The following is a 23,942-nucleotide window of genomic DNA, read 5'->3' as shown; positions in this document are numbered from 1 at the left end:
CATCAGGTTCCTCAGATGATCACACACTTTGTCTTTGCTTACAGTAGGAGGGACTTTGTCTCCCTGGTCCATCAAGATGAGATCCATGAAGAGAGGGGTTGGCAGTGAAGACTGAGGCAAAAAATGTTGTTGAGAATCTCAAGCTTCTCATCCATTATTACTAGTTCACCACTGTTGCTTATTTGGGGCATACACTTTCTTTAGCCTTCATTTTCTGGTTTATGTACCTGTAGAAACCTTTCTTCTTTTTCTTCACATCCTTTGCCAAGTTCAGTTCAAGCTGTGCCTTGGCCTTCCAGACCTCAGAGCAAGGCAGTGTCCCTATACTCTTCCCAGCATGCATATCCCTTCTTCCATTTACTGTGTAGCCCCAGCTTCTCCTTTACTTTGACTAGCAGGTCACAACTCAGCCATGGTGGTCTCTTGGCATCCTTGCCCAATTTCTTATATGTGGGGACTGAGGTCTCTTGTGCTCTGTAGAGAACATCCTGAAAGATCTGCCAACTCTGTTCCACTTCTTTGTCCCTGAGGGCTGTTTCCTACGGGGTCCTATTTTCTAACTCCTTGAAGAACTGCTTTCCTAAAATTTAGAGTCCTAGCTGTGCTTCTAATGGGTTTCTTACCTCTTTGGAACATTGAACTGCACTGGCTCATGATCACTGCAGCCTAGGCTGCCTTCAACTTTAACATCCCTGATGACTTGACTTGCATTTGTGACCAACAGGTCCTATAATGCATCCTCTTGCGGAGGGCTTTTAATTTCTTGTCTTAAGAAGCTGTCATCTTGGCACTCCAGGAGCTTCCTGGGTTGCCTACAGCTAGCCATGCTACTTTTCCAACAGATGTTGGGGTGATTAAAATCCCCTAGAAGGATGAAAGCCTGTGATCACAATGTCTCCTCGAGCTGCAGTAAGAACACTCCTTCAATAGACTCTGCTTGTTCGGGTGGCCTGTAGTAAACTCCTTCCACAAGCTTCTGTTTGTTGTCCTGATCCCTAAGTGCTACCCATAAGCTTTTGACCTGCTTGTGGCTATACTTCAGTGACAACTCTTGACACTCTATTCACTTCTTTACATAGAGGGCAACACCTTCTTTCTTTCCTCTCCCTTCTAAAGAGCTTGTAGCCATCAATAGCTGCACTCTAGTAATAGGATTCATCCCACCAAGTTTCCGTACTTGCCACTGTGTTGTAGCTTTCCTGCAGCAGAGCAGCTTCCACTTTCTCCTGTTTGTTGCCTATGCTGTGTGCATTGGTGTAGAGGCACTTCAGCTGGGCTGCAGGCCATGTTACCTTCTTACAGGGGCACCTATTGTTGCCCCAAGGCATTTCATGGGAGCTACCCTCCTGTCTGCTATTGCCTCAGAGGCCCATTTCTCACCTCTTTTAAACCTTGCCTTTGCTGCAGTGTTCACAGCATGCTTCGGGGCAACAGGTTAAAAAGACCTTACTGTGTGGTGTGTCTTTGCCAGTTGTCACAGACAATTCTGATATTACTGTCGCCATCTCCCACCTCAAGTGAAACAGCAGACTGAACACTGTCCTTAGGCTCATCTCTAGTGTGCCTGGTTTTAAGTCCCTCCACCTTTGAGCCTTGTTTAAAGCCCTTTCAATGAGCCCTGCCAACTCATGTGCCAGGATCTTTTTTTCCCCTCTTGAGACAGATGTGCTCCATCTGCTTCTAGCAGACCTGGTGCCATATGAAGTTCCTCAAGATCAAAAACCCAAAACTCTGATGGTGGCACCAGACTCTGAGTCAGTTATCAATCATGCGTGGTTTCCTGTTCCTTTCAGTATTCCTTCCTGCCACTGAGAGTATTGATTTAAAAAAACACCTGTGCCCCTGATCCTTCAACCAGTTTCCCTAGTGCCTTGAAGTCCATTTTGATTGGTTCTGGACTTCTGATTGTGACCTCATGACTTCCCACTGGCATAACTAGTAAGGAATAGTAATCAGAGGGCTGTGCCAGACAAGGTAAGCCTTATGGTAACATCTCTGACCCCAGCCCTAGGGAGGCAGCAGATATCCCCATGTAAGGGATCCAGCTGATACATGGGGCCCTATGTTCCCCTCAGAAGGGAATCACAAATAACAATTACCCACCTTTTCTTTTTTTAAGGGTAAAAGTCTTAATATGAGCAGGAGACTGATTTCCTTTTGGCAACCCCCCAGATGGTATCTCTGCTATATTCTCATTTGCCTCATCTTCAACTTCTAGTGCCCCATACTTGTGCAAGGGCAGCTGGGAGGGTGAGGGGGGCCATGAGGAGTTTCCTTCAGAACAGGGACCTCTATCCATTCCCCTGTTTCTTGGGTCACCTCCCTTTGCTGGAGGTCTGCAGAGCCTTGTTCGATGAGCCTAACTGCCTTTCACATTCCCCTGTAGTCCTTAGTCTTGTCACTTCTTCCTTCAGCTCAGCCACCAGGCTGAGCAGATCACTCACCTGTTCACACCTAACATGTTTTCTCCACCACCTTTCATTGGAAGTGCCAGTCTCTATGATACTTTCTGCAGCCAGACACCTACATGTTTGCATGCAACCTCTGTCTGGGTACCCACAGTTTTTTAACAACAGTCTTCGTCTGAGTTGTAACCATGGCTGGATCTCTATGGGCAACTGACCATGGGCTTGACCCACACTTGTCCCTGCCTCCTTTGCAAGAGAAACTGGAACTCAGCTGAGAGCTGCCTGCTTCTCTGAACTTCCTGGTTACAGAAAGTCCACCTGGTCACCAGATGAAAAAAAATATGCTAATTTCCGGGTCTGTCACTGGGAACTGTTTGTAGTGGTGATCACTTGGCTGTTCTGACTCATTGGTCCCCTATGAGTGACCACACGTCATACTATTATAGATTATTGGTCCAACTACTGATGACACGCAAGGTTTGTTGATGCAGGTGCATGTCCTGTTGTCCCAAGATAACTTGCTATGTTTCTAGCTACCAGCGTCTTGTTTTAGTTACAGTGCTGCAAGACAGCACTGTTTTCGCATACTGATAGCTGGCTCTGTGCTTACACTGAGCATGGCCTACCACCATGTCAGGCTCTAGGCCTGCACTGCCAGATTGCTCACACTGCTCGTAGCTGGCATTCCCACAAATCCCCCTTCTTGTTTTTGTGAGCAATCTGGTCAAGGGAGTTATTCTCATCCCATACAGGACACTACTTGCATACACAGAAGCAAGCAAGGTAAAGCTGAGCTGTATAACAAAAGCAAAAGTTCTGTAGCGCAGTGTGTCTAACAGACTGATGTAACCCGTACAAGGCACAAAGCTTAAGTTGAACTAGTTACAACGTTCTAACAGAGCTGGCATAATACATGGTCAGAGATAACAAACATTGTAAAGAAGAACTTAGATCTTAATAGTTCCAATCTTTACATTTCACTCCTCTTAATGACAAAGAAGACTTGATTATGCCTGAACACATTGCATACAGAGATTAAGGCACAAATGTAATCCTTAGCACTGTCTTTTACAATCTGCCTTAGGGTTATGTTGCATCTTTATTTTCTCTAGGATGGTCAAAAATCATTAATTGTTTAATGGTAGCAAGATTTATTTAATCTGTAAAGTGAGATCTGGCCAGGCTCTAGCTTCACAGACAGAAAACTTGCAGGCAAACAGCAAGAGCAAAAAGAGCTTCATTGCTTTGCCCAATATAAAATTACACATAATAACATGTTGTGGTAGGTTGAGAGAGGGCCTAGCTCTCCCTCCCCCACAGAGTAAGAAACCATGGCTAAACTCAGTTGGAGAAGCAGACTACATTTACAAGCATATATAGGAAGCAGATTATATATAGCACAATATATACAGGTATTTACAATATATATACAGTAATATACAGCAAAGGAAAATAACACAACAAAAATCCCTCCTCAAGAGGAGGGTTCCCCTCCCTTAACCCCCTCTCTCCCCCCCTACCTCCCTTTTTTCCCAAAAAAGGGGCTAGAGAGAGAGAAAAAGACAAGTTATTAAGGAAAAGAATTGTTATAAAGCTTCAAAAGCACATGCAGGATTGGTTTGCTTATCTCAAGGTCAGCTCCGCTTAGTTTTCTGAGAAGCAGGCAGGGACAGAAGCAGTTCAGGCTGGCACGGAGGACAGGCTGAAACCCAAACTCCCAAACTGAGAAAAAATTCCAACTGCCCTACAATTTAAAGTTGCATTTTGCCCATCCACCAATGAAATTCGTTTAGAATATCAGAGTGTTTTTGTTCTAGTACCGAAAACATTCAGCCAGTGTCCCAGCACTGTCTGTTTCTTAAAGGCACAGCCTCAAACGGTCACACGTGGTTTTGCTCATCCTAATAATTCTAATATCTTAACGTTCACACGACAGTTAAGCAGTCACGACACTCGGTTATAAGTTAGATGCTTTCTGTTGACATCTTGGATCATCGTGACAGTTGTTGAGGTCAGTGCTAAGCAGGTTTGCTGATTGTCATTTTCATGACAGTTGTGCTGTGTGTCTTGTGATGAGAGGGTTACAGCACTTCTAGGGTTGATGTTTCTAGGGTTACAGCATTACTAGGGTTACCATGAGCTAATTTTTTTTGCTATGGGGGTATTCTCTCTTCCCCCTTTTTTTTTGTTTTGTTTTGTTTTTGTTTTGGTTTTGTTTTTTAGTAAGCAAAACGTAAAGATGAAACTTCATCCCCTAGGATGTCTGCATTCAGAGGCACATTTAGTTAACAAGAGAGAAGACAAAGTTATCAAACAACCGTAATACTCAGTCCTAATTCACATGGTGCCATGGTACTTTCTTCTGAGAGATTTTTGTGATCCCAGATGATTGATGTTCAGCTTCATGGGAAATGCTGTTTCCTCATGGTCTTGATTCTTGTGCCGTTGTTTATTGCGATGATCGCAGGTAGCAGGAAAGAAGGCTCGAGGTGACCTAGTTGTGGCCATCCAGTATCTGAAGAGAGCCTACAAGAACGCTGGGGAGGGACATCCTAGCATGTCAGGAAATGACAGGACTAGGGAGAATGGAACAAGGCTGGGGATGGGAAGAGTCAGGCTGGATGTGAGGAAGAAATTCTTCACCCTGAGCATGGTGAAGCCCTGGAATGGGTTGTCCAGGGAGGTGGCCAAGGCCCCATGCCTGGAAGTATTCGAGACCAGGCTGGACGAGGCTCTAGCCTGCCTGACCCAGTATGAGGAGTCCCTGCCCATGGCAGTGTGGTTGGAACTAAATGATCCTTGTGGTCCTTTCCAACTCTGACTCATTCTACGAGTCTATGATTCCACATATTTTGTAACTAATTATTTGTGTGTTTTTAATGTGAGCTATTGTCAAATGTTTAATTAATTTTGTTTCATTTTTTAATATTTTTAAATCTATTTTTAATAAAACTGTTTAATTCGGTTTAGATTTCATTATGTATATTATTTTTGTTTTCCAAGTTTAATTTGAATATGTCTTTTCCACTACTTTTACATGGTTTTAATTGTTTTGTTCAATTTTTAACTTTTTTTATTTCATTTTTTTAACAATTATTTTTATATATCTTCTGTTTAATTCTAATTTGATCCATTTTATTTTGTATTGTATTTTTAATGTATTTCTTTCACTATGTATTATTTTTTCTTGCTATTTTATTTCATTTTTAGTTATTATTTTCTATTCTGCATTTATTAATTATTTTTATATGTTTAATATTTTTATTTTTAATCTAATTCCCTTGTTTAATCTTTAATTAATTTTGTATTTTGTTTTTTTATTATTTTTATACCATTTTAATGTATTTGTATTTTTTCCATTGTATTTTATTTTTCGTCTATACATACTGTTTAATTATTTTTTGTTAATTTGTGTTGTTAATTGTAACCTAATTTTGACATTTTTTTACTGACTCTAACTTTTATAGTTTTTCTAATTAATTTTTGTTATTTTTTTATTTTATTTTAAATTTTTGTTGTTTAAATTTTTATTATTATTTTTAACTTACTAGTCATTTTTAAATTTATTTCTTTTTTACCTTCTTTATTATTTTTTTATTTTGTTGTAATTTTTTAGCTGTATTTTAATTTGTTATTCTAATAAATTTTTTATTTTTAACTTTTTTATGTATTTTTTATCTAGTATTTAATCTTTTATTTTGTTTGATCTTATATTCTTTAATGATTTTTTTATTTTGCATGTTTAGTTCATTTAATCTATTTTCTATTTTAATTTTTATTTTTGCTTTTTTATTAGATTTTGTAACATGCTTTTCTATTCCTTTTTATTATTGTAGATTTTAACTTTCTTGATGTCTTCTTTTTGTAGAGTTTTTGTTTTAATCTAGTAGTCTTGATAATCCTTATTTTTATTTATTGCTAATAATTCTTATGTTTTTGTTTACAGCTATTTTTGTCAGTAATCCTTATGATTTTTAAGTTTGTCATATTTTGTTTTTAATATTTTTACTTTTATTGTTGCCCTTCTTGTTTATTATTCTGTTATTTAGGACTCCATTTTTTGTATCCAGAGTTTTTGTACTTTTGTTATATTTTGTATGTTTAAGCTTTCTCTTTGCACTTGTTACTTTTTTGTTTGGTTGGTTTTTTTTGTAGTCTGTGTTTAAGAAGGAGATATAAAGATGTTACATTAGCTAAAGAATACCTTTTAAAATGAATACCTATTCACTACAAACCTTAACATTATTACAATATTACATGGAGCTCCTTTGAAATGCCAAGGCATACAACTGAGAAGGTTCGAACCAAAAGAAATTTACAAGGTGAACTCATTACTAAGTACTTACACCTTACTACAATTGCTCTCTATTAACTACCTATAAGTACCAAATGCTTACCATTCATTATGCTTGCCAGGAAAACTTAGCAAAACTCTAAGTAACAAATCTCTTGAGGACATTCCAATCAGAGATGAAGAAATGAAGAAATAGCACTGGAACTTTAAATCAGAGCAGAGCTTTTGTCGGCAAGAGTCCTACCAGAAAATTCTCCTTTGTCTGGAGGTGGGGGTAGGGGTGGGGGTGGCTAGCAAGGTGTGCCCTAGTTGCTATTCCTTTTCTGTATTAGGGTCTTAACAACTTGCAACCTATTTTGTCTGAGCAACCATTGTCCCACCCATACTGAATTATCTGTTTTCCATTTTAATTTGCTGACCAGTAGCTGCTACAAAAAAGGAATAAAAATAAATTTAATTTTTTGCTCTTAACTGACTTAAGGCATGTCAGCCCATTAGAGCAACACATACGGTCTTACAGTGACTGATTGGCAGTTGTTAAAGCTAATTGCACTGGCTCTTTGCTAACCTACATTGTTTGGATACCTTTTAACCTCATGACTTCAGCATTTGCCATGAGCAATGGCTGGTGACCATTCCATTTATGACGAGACATGATGATGACATCGTCTCCAGTATCCACAATCATTGAAATTGTATAATTTGTCCACAAGGGTGTCTGACAGATACAATCTGTTCCAGTTTTCCCTTTTAGATTTTTAGGGCCAATGAGATAGCAGGCATATCGGTGGAACCCGAGCCTTCTTGCTCTCGGAATCCTGTTAGAAGTTTAGGCACTCGGGACTCAAATGATATTAGCTGAACAATTTCTGTCCCAACAAGAGTGCTAACAGAAGAGATAATGGTATAAAGCATAATTTTCATAGCCCAGTCATAATGAGAATCTATTGAACCAGGAATTGTAAGGATGCCCTGTCTAGAGGTAGACGATTTGCCAATTAACAGAGCACAGGGTCTGTGACCCAAAGGACCGTATCAATTGAACTCGACAATGCTTTGTGGATTCAAAAGTGGTATGCGGGTGTTGGTAGTTCTGCTAGACGCTGTCAGAGGATGGCTGTGAGGAGGAGGCGCGCTCCAAGCATCCTGGTTTGGGGTCGTCGCGGGGTATCTTCACGCTGCGGGAACAATCTCCCTGCCTACGACAATCTAGAGTAAAACGATTAGGTCTGTGACAGTGGACACTTTCGAGTCTGTCCAGCAGTCAGGCAATTTTGATTTAAAGTACCTAGGTTTCCCAGAAGCACGATGATTTCCACCCAGGTTGTTTCCCTTGTGCAGTGGTCGTGCTGGTGGTTTCAGGGCTGCTTCTATGGCCATGGTGAGATACATTGCTGTTTGTTGATGCTTCCTTCGTTGTTGCGTCCAGCAGTCATGAGACAGTGGCACCTGTTGATACAATGCTGAAAACCTGTTCATTTTTTTCATTGGCATTGTCAAATGCCAAAATATCCAGCATTTTTGCCTTCATATCATGAGTCAGATCTGAGTGAGTTATGTAAGGTATCAACAAAGGAGCCAAATGGCCCTGATAGACCCTGCTGAGCAGTGAGAAGCACAGGGTCAGAGTTATTGTCCTGGATTCTTGACCACTCTTCGATCACTAAGTCCTGACTTAACTACAAAGCCTTATCAGGAAGCTGCAGTTGCTGATATGATCCAACAAAAAGGCTCGCCCCATTCAGGTGGGTAGCTGTGACAACTTGTACAAAGATCTGCTGGTTGCCGGGGCGTGGCTCCCGAGGCATTTGCAAGTGAATTGCCACTGAATTGAGAAGTTGCAAGGCATAGTGTTGTTTGTGACCCTCTGCTTGCTGACATGGGTTGAAAGTCAGAGAATATTATCTCAGGATGTAGCTTTTTTTGCAATCAGAATATCATCCATAGACTTACAGGTGAGAAAGTCACAATAAGGCTATCTAAATGAGAACAAATGCTAAGCCAGAGGATTCTGGCATGCCTAGGGCTATGCATTGATACCGGTAGGTGGAGCCTGCCTTAGCGATGACTCAGTAGGTGTAGGCTTTGTTGAAACCTCTGGATGTAAGTGAAGTGTAAAGAAACAATCCCTCAAATGAATAATAATGAGGTCCCAATTGGAGGGCACTGGGAGTTGGGAGGCCAGGTTGTAAGTCACCCATCTCCTCCAGGATCAAGTTGATTGGTCTCAGACCATGGTGTTTATTACACAGATTGGTCTCAGACCATGGTGTTATTAAACACCATTTGCTAACAGAGTGACAAAAGGGACTAACAAATGTGTTGAAGCTATGGCTTGTCTAGCTTCCATTAGCAGTTGTCAGTCTGCTGTTGTCAGTCCAGAGATTGTTACATCCATTGTTGACCGATCGCCTTATTGGAACGCAATTGGAACCGCCGTCGTAATGCGTTCTCTGTTGAGAACGTCTGGCATGTAGGAGGCGGGGGGGGGGGGTGTAGCACAGCTGAAACCGCTTGGGGGGAAGGGGCCGCTGGCGCGGGACATTCCTGCTGGGGCCACTGGCATCGGCGCTGGTATCAGTGGGAACCGGTCTGGGTCACATTGGTCGGTGCCGCCTTGTTCAGAGTCTCCAGTACTGGTGGGGGCTGTGGAGGCTTGCAGGAGTCGTTGCCAAGAGGACTGCTGGGACGGGGGGAGGGTAGGCCCCGCCGGGACGGGCCCCGCCGAGATAGGCACCACTGGAATGGGCGCCGCCGCTGCTAGTAGGAGCCACGGCCGGAGTGGCCGGGACGCGGTGGTAAGAACGGTGCAGTCACGAGCCTGCAAGCACTGCATTTTTACTTTTTTTCCTAAGAGGTGTTGTAAAGTTGGCAATGTCCGGTCTCCCGGTACCAGTCCTCCCATCTTCCAAGTCCAAGCCATCACTGGCGGCATCAGAGGAAGATGTTGATGAAGGGGATCGAAAACGCTGAATCACAAGCTTCACTGCCTTTTTACGGCTTTTTCTCTGCTTGGGGCAGGCGGCAGTGGAGACGTCTAATAAAGACAGTGTGGTTACCAAGATGGCGGACGTGGCGTGTTCTGCAATTTGTGCTGTGTAGCGACCTCCATCTTGATTTCTCGTGCCTTATCAGTTTGATCTGGATTCGCTTCTGCCGCTATTGACGTGGCAGGAGCAGGTTTTTCCACGCAAAAGGACAGTAGTAGGAGCGCCACTATTCATGTAGCGGAAGGAGTAGCAAGCAATTGAAATTGTGCGGATGCTGGTGGGCAGTATGCAAGGAGAGAGGAAGGGGGCGGAGGGCTGGGGGTGCCTTGCGAATTTCCCTTGTTCATCTCAGTTAGAAACAAACGCCGCTGCAGCTGAATCAAGAGTAAACTGCTCTGCTTTTTTCGATTGCAATGTACATGACAGTCCGTCACACGGTGCTATTGCAAAGAGCTTCTTTTTAAGTATTTAAGTGCCTCATTCCAGAGCTGGGCTGCAATCTCATCCCACGCTTTGGAAGGGAAAGCGCAGTTGCTGTGGGGTAGATTCCGGGCCCAGGCTAATAGCCCTTTTAAGATCCCAGAATTGCCAGTAATGCCTCTCGCAGAGAATAAGTTGGAGGGCGTTTTGCACAGCCTCTTCTGTTTCGCGGAGTGCTTCCCCTTGCCCCCCCCAGGCAGCTTGCCGGATCCAGGCAAGATTCACTTCCTTTTCAAGCGCGCTGCTAATTTTTCAGCACCAGGGCAGTGCTGGTTCAACCGGACGTACCTCTGTATGCTGAGTCATGCAGCATCGTACTCCGAGGATCCCAATCCACGTTGGGCGCCAGATTTCAGGACGGAGGTTATTGGAATCAATACAGCTGACCAATATGATCGTATATTGATCCTTTATTGTTCCAGTATTGCAGGCCTATGGCTCAGGCCTATGGTGAGAGCATGGCACAGCAGAGTAAAGTATGGAAGGAGAAGAGATAGGACAGGCAGAAGAGGAAGAAGTGCATAGCAAGGGAATCTACAACTTCTCTAAACTCAGGGTGCCTTGTTGGCATGGACTCATTGGTTCCCTTTGAGTGACCACACATCACACTATTATAGATTATTGGTCCAACGACTGATGACACACAAGGTTTGTTGATGCAGGTGCATGTCCTGTTGTCCCAAGATAACTTGCTATGTTTCTAGCTACCAGCGTCTTGTTTTAGTTACAGTGCTGCAGGCACAGCACTGTTTTCGCATACTGATAGCTGGCTCTGTGCTTACGCTGAGCACGGCCTACCACCATGTCAGGCTCTAGGCCTACACTGCCAGATTGCTCACACTGCTTGTGGCTGGCATTCCCACACCTTAGAATGTGCATTTCTTAGGGTCTTTCAGTTTCAGTTCTGAAAAAAGTACACTTGTTTGAAGATCCAGTGTGCAAAAACTGTAACAGCTTTAATTACATGCCCTGAACTGGTTTTCCTCTTGAGATAAAAACTTGAAAAGATAAGAAGTTCGTCTTCTTTAAAGCTATTTAAGATTTAACAGATTTAAAAGATGTAGTCTCAATGGCTATGCTGCATTTAAACATAAACTCAGAACTTTGTACTTGGTGTTCATCTGGTGCAAAATTCTTTCCTAATTCCACAAATGAAAATACCCTTAGAAGGAATGATTGTTAGTATTTGTATGCTCATATTGCCCTCCTACATTTTGCTCCCTCCTCCAACAATGCCATGGCAGGAAGAGGAAAAATGTGTTTGGGAGATGCACGCTTTTATGAAGTGTACAATGAAGGTAATTCCTCTACAGAAGGTCTCTCCATACAGCCAGAGATACTTGGGAGGATTCTTCTCTTTGCTTGCTGTGCCAAGTAGGATTGTTACAAATAATAGTTAAGAATACTAACTTTTCATGCATGACTTCTATTTAGACTCTTATGGTAAAAATTTGCAAAACCATCTCTGGAGGGCTTGTGAAATTTTCTTAGGTTATAAACAGCCACAGCCTAGTGGTATTAACTGTTATCTTAATCAGTCACAACAATACTGATCTGCTATTCTTTATAAAACATACAAGCTTTACATATTCTCATTACCGGTATAATCTTCATATTGCTCCTGCAGGTCAGTTGGAAGTGATCATGGATCGTCGACTTATGCAGGATGACAACCGTGGCCTTGGACAGGGTGTTCAAGATAACAAGATTACAGCTAATCTCTTTCGACTTCTGCTGGAAAGAAGACATGGAACAGATGTGGTAGGATTCACTGTCTAGAATTTTCTAATTAAGACATAAAAATTTATTTTGGTTGCAGCAGTAGTGAACTCAGTGCTCACACTTCAGCACACCTGGGGAACTCTTGTAGAATTCTCTTCTTTTTCTTTTTTTTTCTCTCTTTTTTTCCCTTTCCCTCAATTGAGCAAGCTTTTAAAACTGCTATTCAGCAAGACTTCTTAACAAATTTAACTGAATCAGGACAAAAGGTGATAAAGTGTTTTGGATGAATGGGTGGAAAGAGAACTCTTACTTTCTAAGAAAATTAAATTTAGAAGATGTTTTAAGTGGAAATACTTATATTCCAGACTTATAAACCTTACTTCATTACTGTTCTGGGAGGCCATTTTGTTGTATGTGACCATTTTTTTCTTACAGAGATCTTCTCAGTTTTTTTGTATTAGTCTCTTGAGTAACTCCTCAATTTTCTTTAACTTTACATTTTTCTCTCATCATTTCTTTCCTACCATTTTTGAGAAGGACAAAATAAGTGCATCTTCATACTGAGGCAGTAGAATCCTGGGGACAGCAATAAGTATATTTTAAATGATCACATTGCTAAAAATGACAGGTTGTATGCTAAACTGCTAATGAATATGCACATAAATTGGAATTAATTCTGGTTTATAATTGATATCATTAACCACTGTGAGAGGATGATAATATCAAGCTTGAAACTAATTTCCACCACATAATGATTTCCAGTGTTTTTGAATGTTTTACATGTAATTATGATTTTCTAGTTCCTCATACGGTGTAACACCCCAGCATATTATTTGAGCTAACTCAAAAGAAGCTAACCTGAGTTCTGCACAGTCTGCCATTGATAACAATGAAAATTGCACAGGCTAATTTACCTTTGTAAAAGGAAACCTGCAGAGAGACCTACACTGCCACAGAAAACTTCTTTAGTACACAGAGTAAATGGTGTTGTATTAAATTATGATGCAAAGCTAGTAAGTAGGAATTATTTGACATGGAAATTTGTTTACATTGGCAAATCACTTCAAAGAACAGGAGCACATCAAATCGGTGCCATGGTGTGTGCATTGGCAGTCTGTGTTTTAGTATTGTTCACAGAACTATAAAATAACTGACTAAAAAGTATCTCTGAAAGTCCACTCCCGGCTCAGAGCAAGTGTATTTTTGTATCAGAACAGACTTCAAAAATTGAAGGATTAGTCACCTAATCAGGCCATATGGAGATGTGAAGAGCACATTTGATGCATACCTCTAGAGGAGATTCTTAGTTAATTACTTCTAAAAGAAAACTAGTCCAGACACACCAAGACTCTGTGGCCAACTAGGACAGTGCCTGGTTAGGTGAGGTTGGCCATGTTTCATTTCAGAGCAGAATCACTGCTTCAAACCAAAGTATTCCTTTGGAAAATTATTTGAGATTACCTCAATTAGATCAGAGGCAGCCTAAACATCTCTGGGATTATCTGGTTAGGGCAATATTGACATATGCATACATCTACTGTGTGTTGGGGATACCAGTCCAACATCTCATTAGAATAACACTGTATTTCACTTTTCTTATTAAAATCTCCTCATTTCCTTCACTTTTTTGAAAGATTCTGTGCAAGTTGCTGCGGAGGGAAGGGAGACAGGGATCATTGCCTGCTAAAATAAAAAAATTTTCAGGAGTTTTGGGTACCTGTGTTCCAGAATCTACCTTCATTTCTCCTGGCCCTTCTTGATGAGATTATAATGGTTTTAAACAGTAACCCAGAGTAAACTTTTAAGGACAGTTGGGTTTTGTGCCCTCTTTTAGAGACTTGAATAGAAAGATGATCAAAACTGGGGGAGTGGGCACAAAGAAGTTCTATTAGCCCAACTGATATAGTGTGCACAACACCCAAGAGCCAAGCAATATGTTTCAAGGAAGCATCTGATTTGTGTTATATCTGAAAGTGTCTTTTGCTATTTTTCAGTTCTAGTGTTTTGGTTTCAATATTAATTGGAACATTAGTGAAAGTCACTGTTTCAGATGGGATGGTAGTAGTTCTTTTCGTTAAATGTACAAACAATTTTAGTTGTTTTTTTAGTGCATTGTTAGTCATAAGGTAGTTGTTATAGTAGTTTAAAAAACAGCCCTGTCAGAAAGATTACCAAAACGTTATATGCAGTTTACATATAAAATCAACTACAGTGTGACTCACATACTGACCCTAATTTTGTTGTCAAGCCCTATTTTGTTTTTGTCTTGAAGAACCGTGGAAGATAACAGGAGAGAATTTTCATCACTTGACATCTTTGCTGTTACAAGCTTTTCCTAAAGTTCCAAAATACTTCATTCTGTCTTTTCTCAAAAACAGTTCCGAAGAACAGGACGTTTTTTCCCTGCTCTTTGAGGAAAATACCCCTTGAAAGGAGAGTGTGTGAATTGTAACATGAGCAACTCTCATACATTAATTAAAATAAATATGCATCACTTTGGTGTAATTACTGTGGAAGGTTTTGATTGTGACAATATCAGCCAGAAGTTTCTTTCTCTGAAATACTTTTTGTTTCCCCAATTCTGCCCCAAACAGTGTATTTTAGTGGCAGGGTCAAACCACATGAATGTCGTGAAGTGTAAGATAGACCTGTCTGGTAGGTATGTAGAATTCTTAATAATCACTACCATACTCAGACATCTGTGTTCTACTAAATCCCTAATCTTAATGTTACCTGGATTTTGGCTCATGCTGATATTGCCTTTGTAAAAAACACTTCATGTTAATTTGGCTGGCTGAACACGTTTTTACCACTAAGCTGAGTGTTGCAAAAGGTGTACTCAGAACGGTGCTATTGTTCAACAAGACCAAGTGCAAGGTTCTGCATCTGTGTTGCGGCAATCCCAAGCACTGATACAGGCTGGGCATAGACTGGCTTGACAGCAGCCCTGAAGAAAAGGACTTGGGTGTGCTGGTAGATTAGAAGCTCAACATCAGCCAGCAGTGTGCACTTGCAGCCCAGAAAGCCATTCACATCCTGGGCTGCATCAAGAGAAGCGTAGGCAGCAGGTTGAGGGAAGTGATTCTCCCCATCTCCTCCACTCTGGTGAGACCCTACATGGAGTACTGTGTCCAGTTCTGGAGCCCCTCTTACAGGAAGGATCTGGAGGTGCTGGAACATGTCCAGAGGAGGGCCAGGAGGATTATCAAAGGGCTGGAGCGCCTCTCCTATGAGGACAGACTGAGGGAGTTGGGGCTATTCAGTCTGAAGAAGAGAAGGCTCTGAGGATACCTAAGTGTGGCCTTCCAGTATCTTAAGGGTACCTACAAGAAAGCTGGTGAGGGACTTTCTAGGGTGTCAGGTAATTACAGGACTAGGGGGAATGGAAAAAAAAAACAAACTAGAAATAGGTAGATTCAGATTGGATGTTAGGAAGAATTTCTTCCCCATGAGGGTCATGAGGCACTGGAACAGGTTGCCCAGGGACGTGTTGGAGGCCCAAACCCTGGAGGTTTTTAAGGCCAGGCTGGATGTGGCTCTGGACAACCTGATGTAGTGTGAGGTGTCCCTGCCCATGATGGGGGTTGGAAATAGATGATCCTTGAGGTCACTTCAAAACCTAACAATTCTATGATTCTATGAATAGGCTCATTTGTCTTTTTATAAATTTTGTTTAAAATAAGTATTGATACCTTTTTATCTTCTGGGCTTTAGTGTGTTGTATAAGAATATGATTTGAGAGAGGATTTATATGAAGTTGTAATATCTTTGCTTCATCAGTGATAGAGTGGGAGAAAAGGTGTCATGTCAGACACACACTTGATTCTTCAGATTTCATACCTTGTCTTTACTTGCTTAATTTATGTAACTCAATTTATATCCTTATTTCAAGCAGAGAAATATGTTTCAGTGGCTCAAATAGCTGCTGTGGTTTGAAGGTCATTCAGAGAATCAGTGATGAGGCGGTTAATAAAATTAAACTCCACTACATACAACTAGTCTTTTCTTATTAAATATCAGTGCCTACTTTTCTGAAAACATACACTTAGTGATATAATCATTTTTGTCTGATTATTGAGTTGCATTTGCACTTGCTTGTTCATATGCCTGTGTACATTTCACATAGTAGCTATGTACTATACTGCACATGTATCTACAAATGCTATCTGCTTTCAGGCCAGCAGTGTCCTCATTTTTATGTCAGGGCACCATACAGCTTTCAAATACTGTGTTTTCTTGACACTGTTTCAAAGGTGTGTTGCAGAAAATTTCTAATTTATTTAGAAAGGTTTATTTCGATAGGTTTGTCTCCATTCATGTGATACTATCCAAAACTGTAGGGACTGAATGTTCTCACCCAAAACAGGGCAACAGCCACTTGTTCTAGCTGGCTCATAGTGAAGTAGGTAGTTAGAGGACTGCCTATAATTTCTGGAGTTAGTTATGTCTATGTCTTCTTAGCAGTGTTGGGGTTTTGTATATTTATGTCTACATACAGCAGTTTCTATCAGACTTTGATTACTCTTCTTGTATTACAATGTGCAAATTTGGATTAATTTAAAGTGAGTGCATCTGGTTTTCACTTGGTGAGGTAATAACTATGCAGTCTTATGTGCAAAGCCTGCAACTAAGTTGAAAGCATTTACTGCTTCATGTCAATTTCATCACTTTGACTGGTATCAGTCCTAAACAAAATCTGAATTTCTCTTACAAGTTGGGAGCTTTAGGGCAATACTTGTTCAATTTTCTCAGTTCCTCTCAGTTGAGATATTTATTATTATTGTCTCCCTATGTTATGGTAGAGATATTTACTCATATTGTCTCCCTATGTTTTGTGAAACATATTTATTAATGTTGTGTAATGGGTTGGGGCAGACCCCCTCCCCACCACGGGCAGAAATAACAACTCAAACAAACAGATTGCAAAAGTGATGGAAAGTTTAAATAGAGAACAGTGAGTGTGTGCAAAAAGGAAACATAGTGACAAGAAAGAGACCAAAATAGACCCAGAAAGACCCCAACCCCACCTGAGGGTGCATCCAAAACCCCCAGGGCTCCTCCTTCCCCCCCCTACTGCTAGGCTGGTCTCAGCTGGCCAGATCTGAGACTGCCCATCCCCCTGTGGCCTTGGGCCTAATCAGGTCCATGGCTGGGAGATCCCTCCCCCAGTTACCAAGTCTCGGAGAGGAAAGGAAAGAGGAAGTGCCAGATCCCGCCGCAAAATTTATAGTGGTGCAAGGGATTATGGTAGAAATACCTAATTTCCTGTGTCCACCCACTGGGCTGGACTTCTGGACACAGGAAACACCCCTGTAGCACAGGGCACCCAGCCCAAACTACAACATCTTGTCTCCCTGTTTTTGTTTTTACTCCACAGATTAGATTTTCCAATCTAGAAACATTATTTAAAGAGTGTTGCCAGTTGTTTTTCTGAACCTGTGGCAGAGAAAGTTGATAGGAATTCTTTCCTCACACAACATAAATGACTGAAAGACCTTTTCATTCCAAGAACAGTCCAGGTGGTTTAGTGTCAGACTCTTTTGATCTGTGTCCCTTGGATTAGCAAGCCTAGAATACTGTCTCCTTCTTAATTTTGAGCACACTGACATCCAAATCCAGCATCCATGTTTCATCATGTTTGGTCAGATAGTTTGGATAATTTTTGAGTTATAAGAACAGTCTAAAAGAGGAATAAATAGTCAAGATTTGTGATTTTGTGTCTGCCTCAATTTCTTTTTTTTGTCTGTTCCTTATTTTTTCCTGTCTTTGTCTCAAAGAGACAAAAGAGTGATGAATAAAATTGTAACCGTGGACTTTTAAGAGGGCTAACTTTGCCTTTTTCAAAGCTCTACTTAGAAGTATCCAGTGGGCTAGGGCTCTAGAAGGAAGGAGGGGCCCAAGAAAGCTAGTTAATGCTCAAACATTACCTCCTCAAAGCTCAAGAAAAATCCATTCCTTTGAAAAAAAAAGGTCAAGTAAAGGAGGCAGGAGACAGGATAAGCAGGGAGCTCTTGGAAGAACTGAGGACACAGTCTCAGGCTGCGTCAGGGGAGGTTTAGGCTGGAGGTTAGGAGGAAGTTTTACACAGAGAGAGTGATTGCCCACTGGAATGGGCTGCCTGAGGAGGTGGTGGGGTCGCCGTCGCTGGGGGTGTTCAGGGTGAGGCTTGACAGGATGCTTGGTTGTATGGTTTAGTTGATTGGGTAGTGTTGGATGATAGGTTGGACATGATGATCTCGAAGGTCTCTTCCAACCTGGTTAATTCTATTCTATTCTATTCTATTCTATTCTATTCTATTCTATTCTATTCTATTCTATTCTAACTCAAAAAGAAAAAGGGGCTTATGGTACATGGAAAAAAGTTCTGGTCAGCTGGCAGGATTATAGAAATATAGCCAGAGAATGTAGAGATGCAACTAGAAAGGCTAGGGCCCTCCTGGTAGTAAGTCTTGCCAGGGAGGTGAACGAAAACAGGAAGAGCTTTTTATTGGGGCAACAGTGGAGTGCCCCTCTAAAAAGGTGACATGGCTGGCTGAAGTGTCTTTACACCATTGCATGCAGCATGGGCAACTAACAGGAGGAGTTGGGAGCTGTCCTGCTACGGGAAGGCTATGATATGGAGGCAATTACAGAAACTTGGTGGGATGAATCCTGCAACTGAAGTGTAGCTATCAATGGCTAAAAGCTGTTCAGAAGGGACAGGAGAGGATGACAGTGGAGGTGTTGCACTGTAAGTAAAGAAGTGGATGGAGTGTCAAGAGTTGGCGCTAAAGAATAACTATGAGCAGGTTGAAAGCTTATGGGTAGGTATTAGGGATTGGAAAAACAAGGGGAACCTTGTGGTAGAAGCCTACTACAGGCCGCCTGACCGAGTGGAGCCTATGGATGAAGCCTTCTTACTGCAGCCTGAGGAAACATCACGGTCACAGGCTCTCATCCTGCTGGGGGATTTTAACCACCCAAACAACTGTCAGAAAAGCAGCACGACTAGCTTCAGGTAATCCAGGAGGCTCCTGGAGTGCCTAGATCACAATTTCTTAAGACAAGAAATTAGCAACCGTATATGAGGGGATGTGTTATTGGACCTGTTGGTCACAAACGTAAGTGAAGTCATCAGGGATGTCAACATTGAAGGCAGCCTTGGCTGTAGTGGTCATGAGCCAGTGCAGTTCACTGCCTTAAGGAATATGAAGCTCATAGTAAGCGCAGGTAAGACTGTAAATTTTAGGAAAGCAAACTTTCAGCTCTTCAAGGAGTTAGTAAATAGGACCCCATGGGAAATGGTTCTCAGGACAAAGAAGCAGAAGAGAGCTGGCAGACCTTTCAGGATGCTCTCTATAGAGCACAAAAGATCTCAATCCCCACATATAAGAAATTGGACAAGGAGGGCAAGAGACCACCATGGTTGAGCTGTGACATGCTGTGTAGGAGAAGGGTTGGTTTTGGATAGCTTTGGAGCAGATATGTTTGGTCACTGATGTAGAAAAGAATGTAAACATCTTGTAACTGAAAGGAGAAACTTGGCAGAATTTTGTTGGATGTGTTAGAATATTGTAATGTTATTTTAACCTACTGTATGCCTTAATTACGCATGCACCAGTAGAAAATAATTAAGATGTGACACATAAGCTTTCTAAAAGAGTATATAACCATGATATGTAACATAATAAACATCTTTGCCTGCTAACATCTTGGCCTGGAAACTGTGTTTGTAGTGCCTTTAGGGTGATTGAACACCTCCACCCATACTACAACAATGCTGGTCAAACTAAAGGACAAGTTGGGGCAGGAAGAAAGAAAACATCACACCCGGTTTTTAAAAATGGGAGAAAGGAGGACCCTGGGAACTGCCGACCTGTCATCCTCACCTCTGTGCCTGGGAAGATCATGAAACAGGTCCTCCTAGATGCTATGTTGTGGCACATGAAGGACAGGGAGGTGATTCAGGACAGCCAGGTCCTGCCAGATTAACCTTGTGGCTTTCTATGACAAAGTGACTCTGTCAGTAGATAAGGGATAACCTATGGATGTGATATATCTGCAAGGCCTTTGACACAGTCCCTCACAACATCCTATTTGCCAAGTTGGAGAGATACGGATTTGATGGGTGGACTGTTCGATGGATAAGGAATTGGCTGGATGGTCACATTGAGAGGGTGATGGCGAATGACTTGAAGTCCAGGTGGAGAACAGTGACAAGTGATGTCTCTCAGGGATCTGGCCTGGGATCTGTAGTGTTTAATATTTTTATCAATTACATAGTGGGATTGAATGCACCATCAGGAAGTTTGCAGATGACAGCAAGCTGTGTGGTGTTGTCAATACACCAGAGGGACAACTTGTCATCCGGAGGATCTGGACAAACTGGAGATGTGGGCCCAAATGACCCTTCTGAGGTTCAACAAGAGCAAGTGCATGGTTCTGCACCTGAGTCAGAACAATCCTCACTATCAATACAGACTGGGGGACGAGGTGTTAGAAAGCAGCCCTGTGGAGAAGAATTTGGGGGTGCTGATGGATGAGAAATTGAACATGAGCAAGCAGTGTGTGCTTGCAGGCCAGAAGGCAAATCACATCCTGGGCTGCATCAAAAGATGCATTGATAGCAGATCCAGAGAGGTGATTCTACCTCTTTACTCTGCTCCAGTGAGACCTCCCCTGGAGTACTGTGTCCAAGTCTGGAGCCCTCAATATAGGAAGAACATGGACCTGATGGAGAGGCTCCAGAGAAGGGCTATGAAAATGATCAGGGGGTTAGAGCACCTCTGCCACAAGGAGGCTGAGGGAGCTGAGGTTGTTCAGCCTGGAGAATAGGAGGTGCTGAGGAGCCTTCTAGTACATGAAGGGGACCTACAGGAAGAATGGGGAGAGACTGTTCACAAGGGCCTATGGTGACAGAATTAGGGGTAATGTTGAAACAATCATAATTGCATTGACATAGTGGATAGCCTATTTTTAGATCAGTGAGGGCTTGCAGCCCTAGAGTTGTTGCCCTAGATAATGGCCAAGAAAGAATGAACAAAAGCTGTCTTGTGTAAAAGGCAGTGCAGATACATTCCCATGCTATGATGGTTTCTAACCTTCTGCCATTGCATTTCATAGAATAATAGAATCAACAAGGTTGGAAAAGACCTCAAAGATCATCAAGTCCAACCTGACACCCAGCACCTCATGACTAACTAAACCATGGCTTCAAGTGCCACGGCCAATCCCTTTTTGAAACCTCCAGGGACAGTGACTTCACTACTTCCCTGGGCAGCCCATTCCAATAGCCAGCGACTCTTTCTGTGAAGAACTTTCTGCTCACTTCAAACCTAAACTTCCCCTGGTGCAGCTGTGTCCTCTTGTTCTGGTGCTGGTTGCCTGGGAGAAGAGACCAACCCCCACCTAGCTACAACCTCCCTTCAGGTAGCTGTAGAGAGCAATAAGGTCTCCCCTGAGCCTCCTCTTCTCCAGGCTAAGCCATCCCAGCTCCCTTAGCCTCTCCTCATAGGACTTGTGCTTGAGACCTCTCACCAGCCTTGTTGCCCTTCTCTGGACACGTTCAAGTGTCTCGATGTCCTTCTTAAACTGGGGGGCCCAGAACTGGACACAGTACTCAAGGTGTGGCCTAACCAATGCAGAGTACAGGAGCACAATGACTTCCCTGCTCCTGCTGGCCACACTATTTCTGATGCAGGCCAGGATGCCATTGGCCTTTTTGGCCATCTGGGCACACTGCTGGCTCATGTTCAACCAGCTGTCAGTCAGCACCCCCAGGTACCTTTCTGTTTGGCAGCTCTCCAGCCACTCTGACCCCAGCCTGTAGCACTGCATGGGGATGTTGTGATCAAAGTGCAGGGTCCTGCATCTGGGGAGGAATAACAGCCGGCACCAGTACAGGTTAGGGGTTACTCTGCTGGAAAGCAGCTCCATGGAGAAAGACCTTGGTGTCCTGGTGGAGAGCAAGTTCTGCATGGGACAGCAGTGTGCCCTTTTGGCTGAGAGGGCTAGTGGAATCTTGGGGTGCATGAAGAAAAGTGCATCCAGCAGGTCTAGGGAGGTTTTTCTTCCCATCTACTTTACCCTGGTGAAACCACACCTGGAAGTTTTGGGCTCACCAGTTCAAGAGAGAAAGGGATCTGCTGGACGGAGTCCAGTGGAGAGCCACAAGGATGATTAGGAGCATCTCCTGTATGAAGAGAGACTGAGATCCCTGGGGCTGTTGCTCTTTAGTCTTGAAAAGACTGAGAGGGAATTTAATTAGTGTCTATAAATATCTGAGGGGTGGGTGCCAGGTGGAGGGAGCACTATCTCATTTTGGTTCTGTGCTATAATAAGGAACAACAGATACAAACTTGAACATAGAAGGTTTCACCTCAACATGAGGAGAAATGTCCTTACAGTGAGGGTGACAGAGCACTGGCTGCCCAGAGAGGTTGTGGAGTCTCCTTCTCTGGAGACTTTCAAAACCCGCCTAGATGCATTCCTGTGCAGACTACCCTAGGTGATCCTGCTTTTGGCAGGGAATTATTAGGTATATGAGATTTTAGACTACGTTGAAAAGAATTGTTTCTCAGTTATCAACTGCTTCAGTTTTACTTTCTTTGCAGTGTTCTCCATTTCTTTCTTCCATTCAATTAATATGCTGTAATTAGTATTTTTCTGTTCAAATTAAGGACCTTGGTTCCTCAGTTAAAGCTCTTACCAGAAACTCTTCAAGTTTTTTTCTTAATCTGTTGTATTCTCCATTTACTGTTAAAATAGCTCATTTCCAATGGAAGGACACTTTTAAACTTGTTAAAAATTGTAATCTAAGGTTATACTGGAGTGTGGGTGGTTTCTTTGTTCCTCAAATCTCCATTTTTAGAATTATTGACTTTTTATGACAAGAAAAGATTGTGTATGAGGATTTATTGCACAGTTGTTCAAGGGGCTGTATTTCACCACAGAAAGTTTTCAGTTAAATAACTGTATATAGAAGTGCTCTAAGATAGTTTTAAAAGGTTGTGTTTGCTTTCATTGGAGCTCATTAAGGCAGTACTCAGTTGTATCAGTGGCATTTGTCAGTCTTGCCAGTATGTAATGTTTGTAAGGCTTCCAGTGAAACTCCATTCACACTTTAAGTGTCATTGAACTTAAGGAATTATGCCCCTTTTGAGAAAGCAGTACTTAAATTAGACTGTGTGACTGCATCTTCAAAGTTAGCAACAGCAGGGTACTGCTGAAAGCTGTCCACATAAGGAATGTGCATACAGAGTAACTATAAATGTCCATATGTACAAAACCTTCCCATCTTTCTTTTTTTCCGGAGTCCTGTTTAATCTTTGGATCACCAAATTGAGAGGGGAAAGTCATATTCCAACCCTTTTGTGATTGTGATGTGCTTAGTGAGCGGTGGAATTTGAAGTATTCCTTCTGAATCTTTGGTGATAACATTGTCTTCACAGTTTATGAGACCCTTTTCTCCCACAGTCTTATGTCAGTTTTTGACACCTGCTGTACTCTCCATAGCTGTTACATACATTCGCTGAATGACTGCCCTTTTGCTGGTACAGTCATCCAAAACTGTCATTCCAGATGTGGGAATACAAGACTGAAGATAAAATCTTCATGTAAGCCTTGGTGCAGCATTTCAAAGTGGATAATGCTTAAGTATGTTTATACTTGTGATAAAACATCTAAGTCGAACCAACTCTGGTTCAGGCATTTTCCAGAGTTCTTTGTGGCTGTTTCTGTGCAATCAGTTATTTCCAAAATCTAGAAGCTGAGGAGCCATTCTTTGCATTTCTGCTGTGGGTTATCTGAGAATTTTATCCTATTTTTCATTAACAGAAAATTACTCTCTCCTACACACATTTCTAGTCAAAGCTTCCATTGTCTGTCTTTCTGTTTTTCCTGATTTCTCAACTGCAATACAAGTTACTAAGTCTTTATACAAAAGCCACCTTTCAATTTGTATTGCTTCAGTTAGCTTTAGAGGCCAGAAGATTGACCTGCCCTGTGCTGTCTTTTCCTAGAGTAAGTCTGAGGATTCATCTGTTGTTTTCACTCTGGGTGATTTTATAT

At 42.0% G+C, this 23,942-nt stretch overlaps 1 protein-coding gene across 2 annotated transcripts in view; it reads left to right on the top strand.

The window, feature by feature from the left end:
- MAN2A1 (mannosidase alpha class 2A member 1) overlaps positions 1 to 23,942 on the top strand; it is a 175,475-nt gene that overhangs the window by 136,246 nt on the left and 15,287 nt on the right. For both annotated transcript variants that reach the window (XM_054178004.1, XM_054178005.1), the window contains exon 19: positions 11,800 to 11,933. In XM_054178004.1, the coding sequence (XP_054033979.1) occupies positions 11,800 to 11,933 (134 nt within the window). The remainder of the gene's footprint in view (positions 1 to 11,799; positions 11,934 to 23,942) is intronic.

The sequence above is a fragment of the Dryobates pubescens genome, chromosome Z (genome assembly GCF_014839835.1).
Source record: "Dryobates pubescens isolate bDryPub1 chromosome Z, bDryPub1.pri, whole genome shotgun sequence".
NCBI classification, from domain to species: Eukaryota; Metazoa; Chordata; class Aves; order Piciformes; family Picidae; genus Dryobates; species Dryobates pubescens.
Note: the sequence above shows the minus strand (reverse complement) of the source record. Positions and strands in the feature narration are given on the sequence as shown.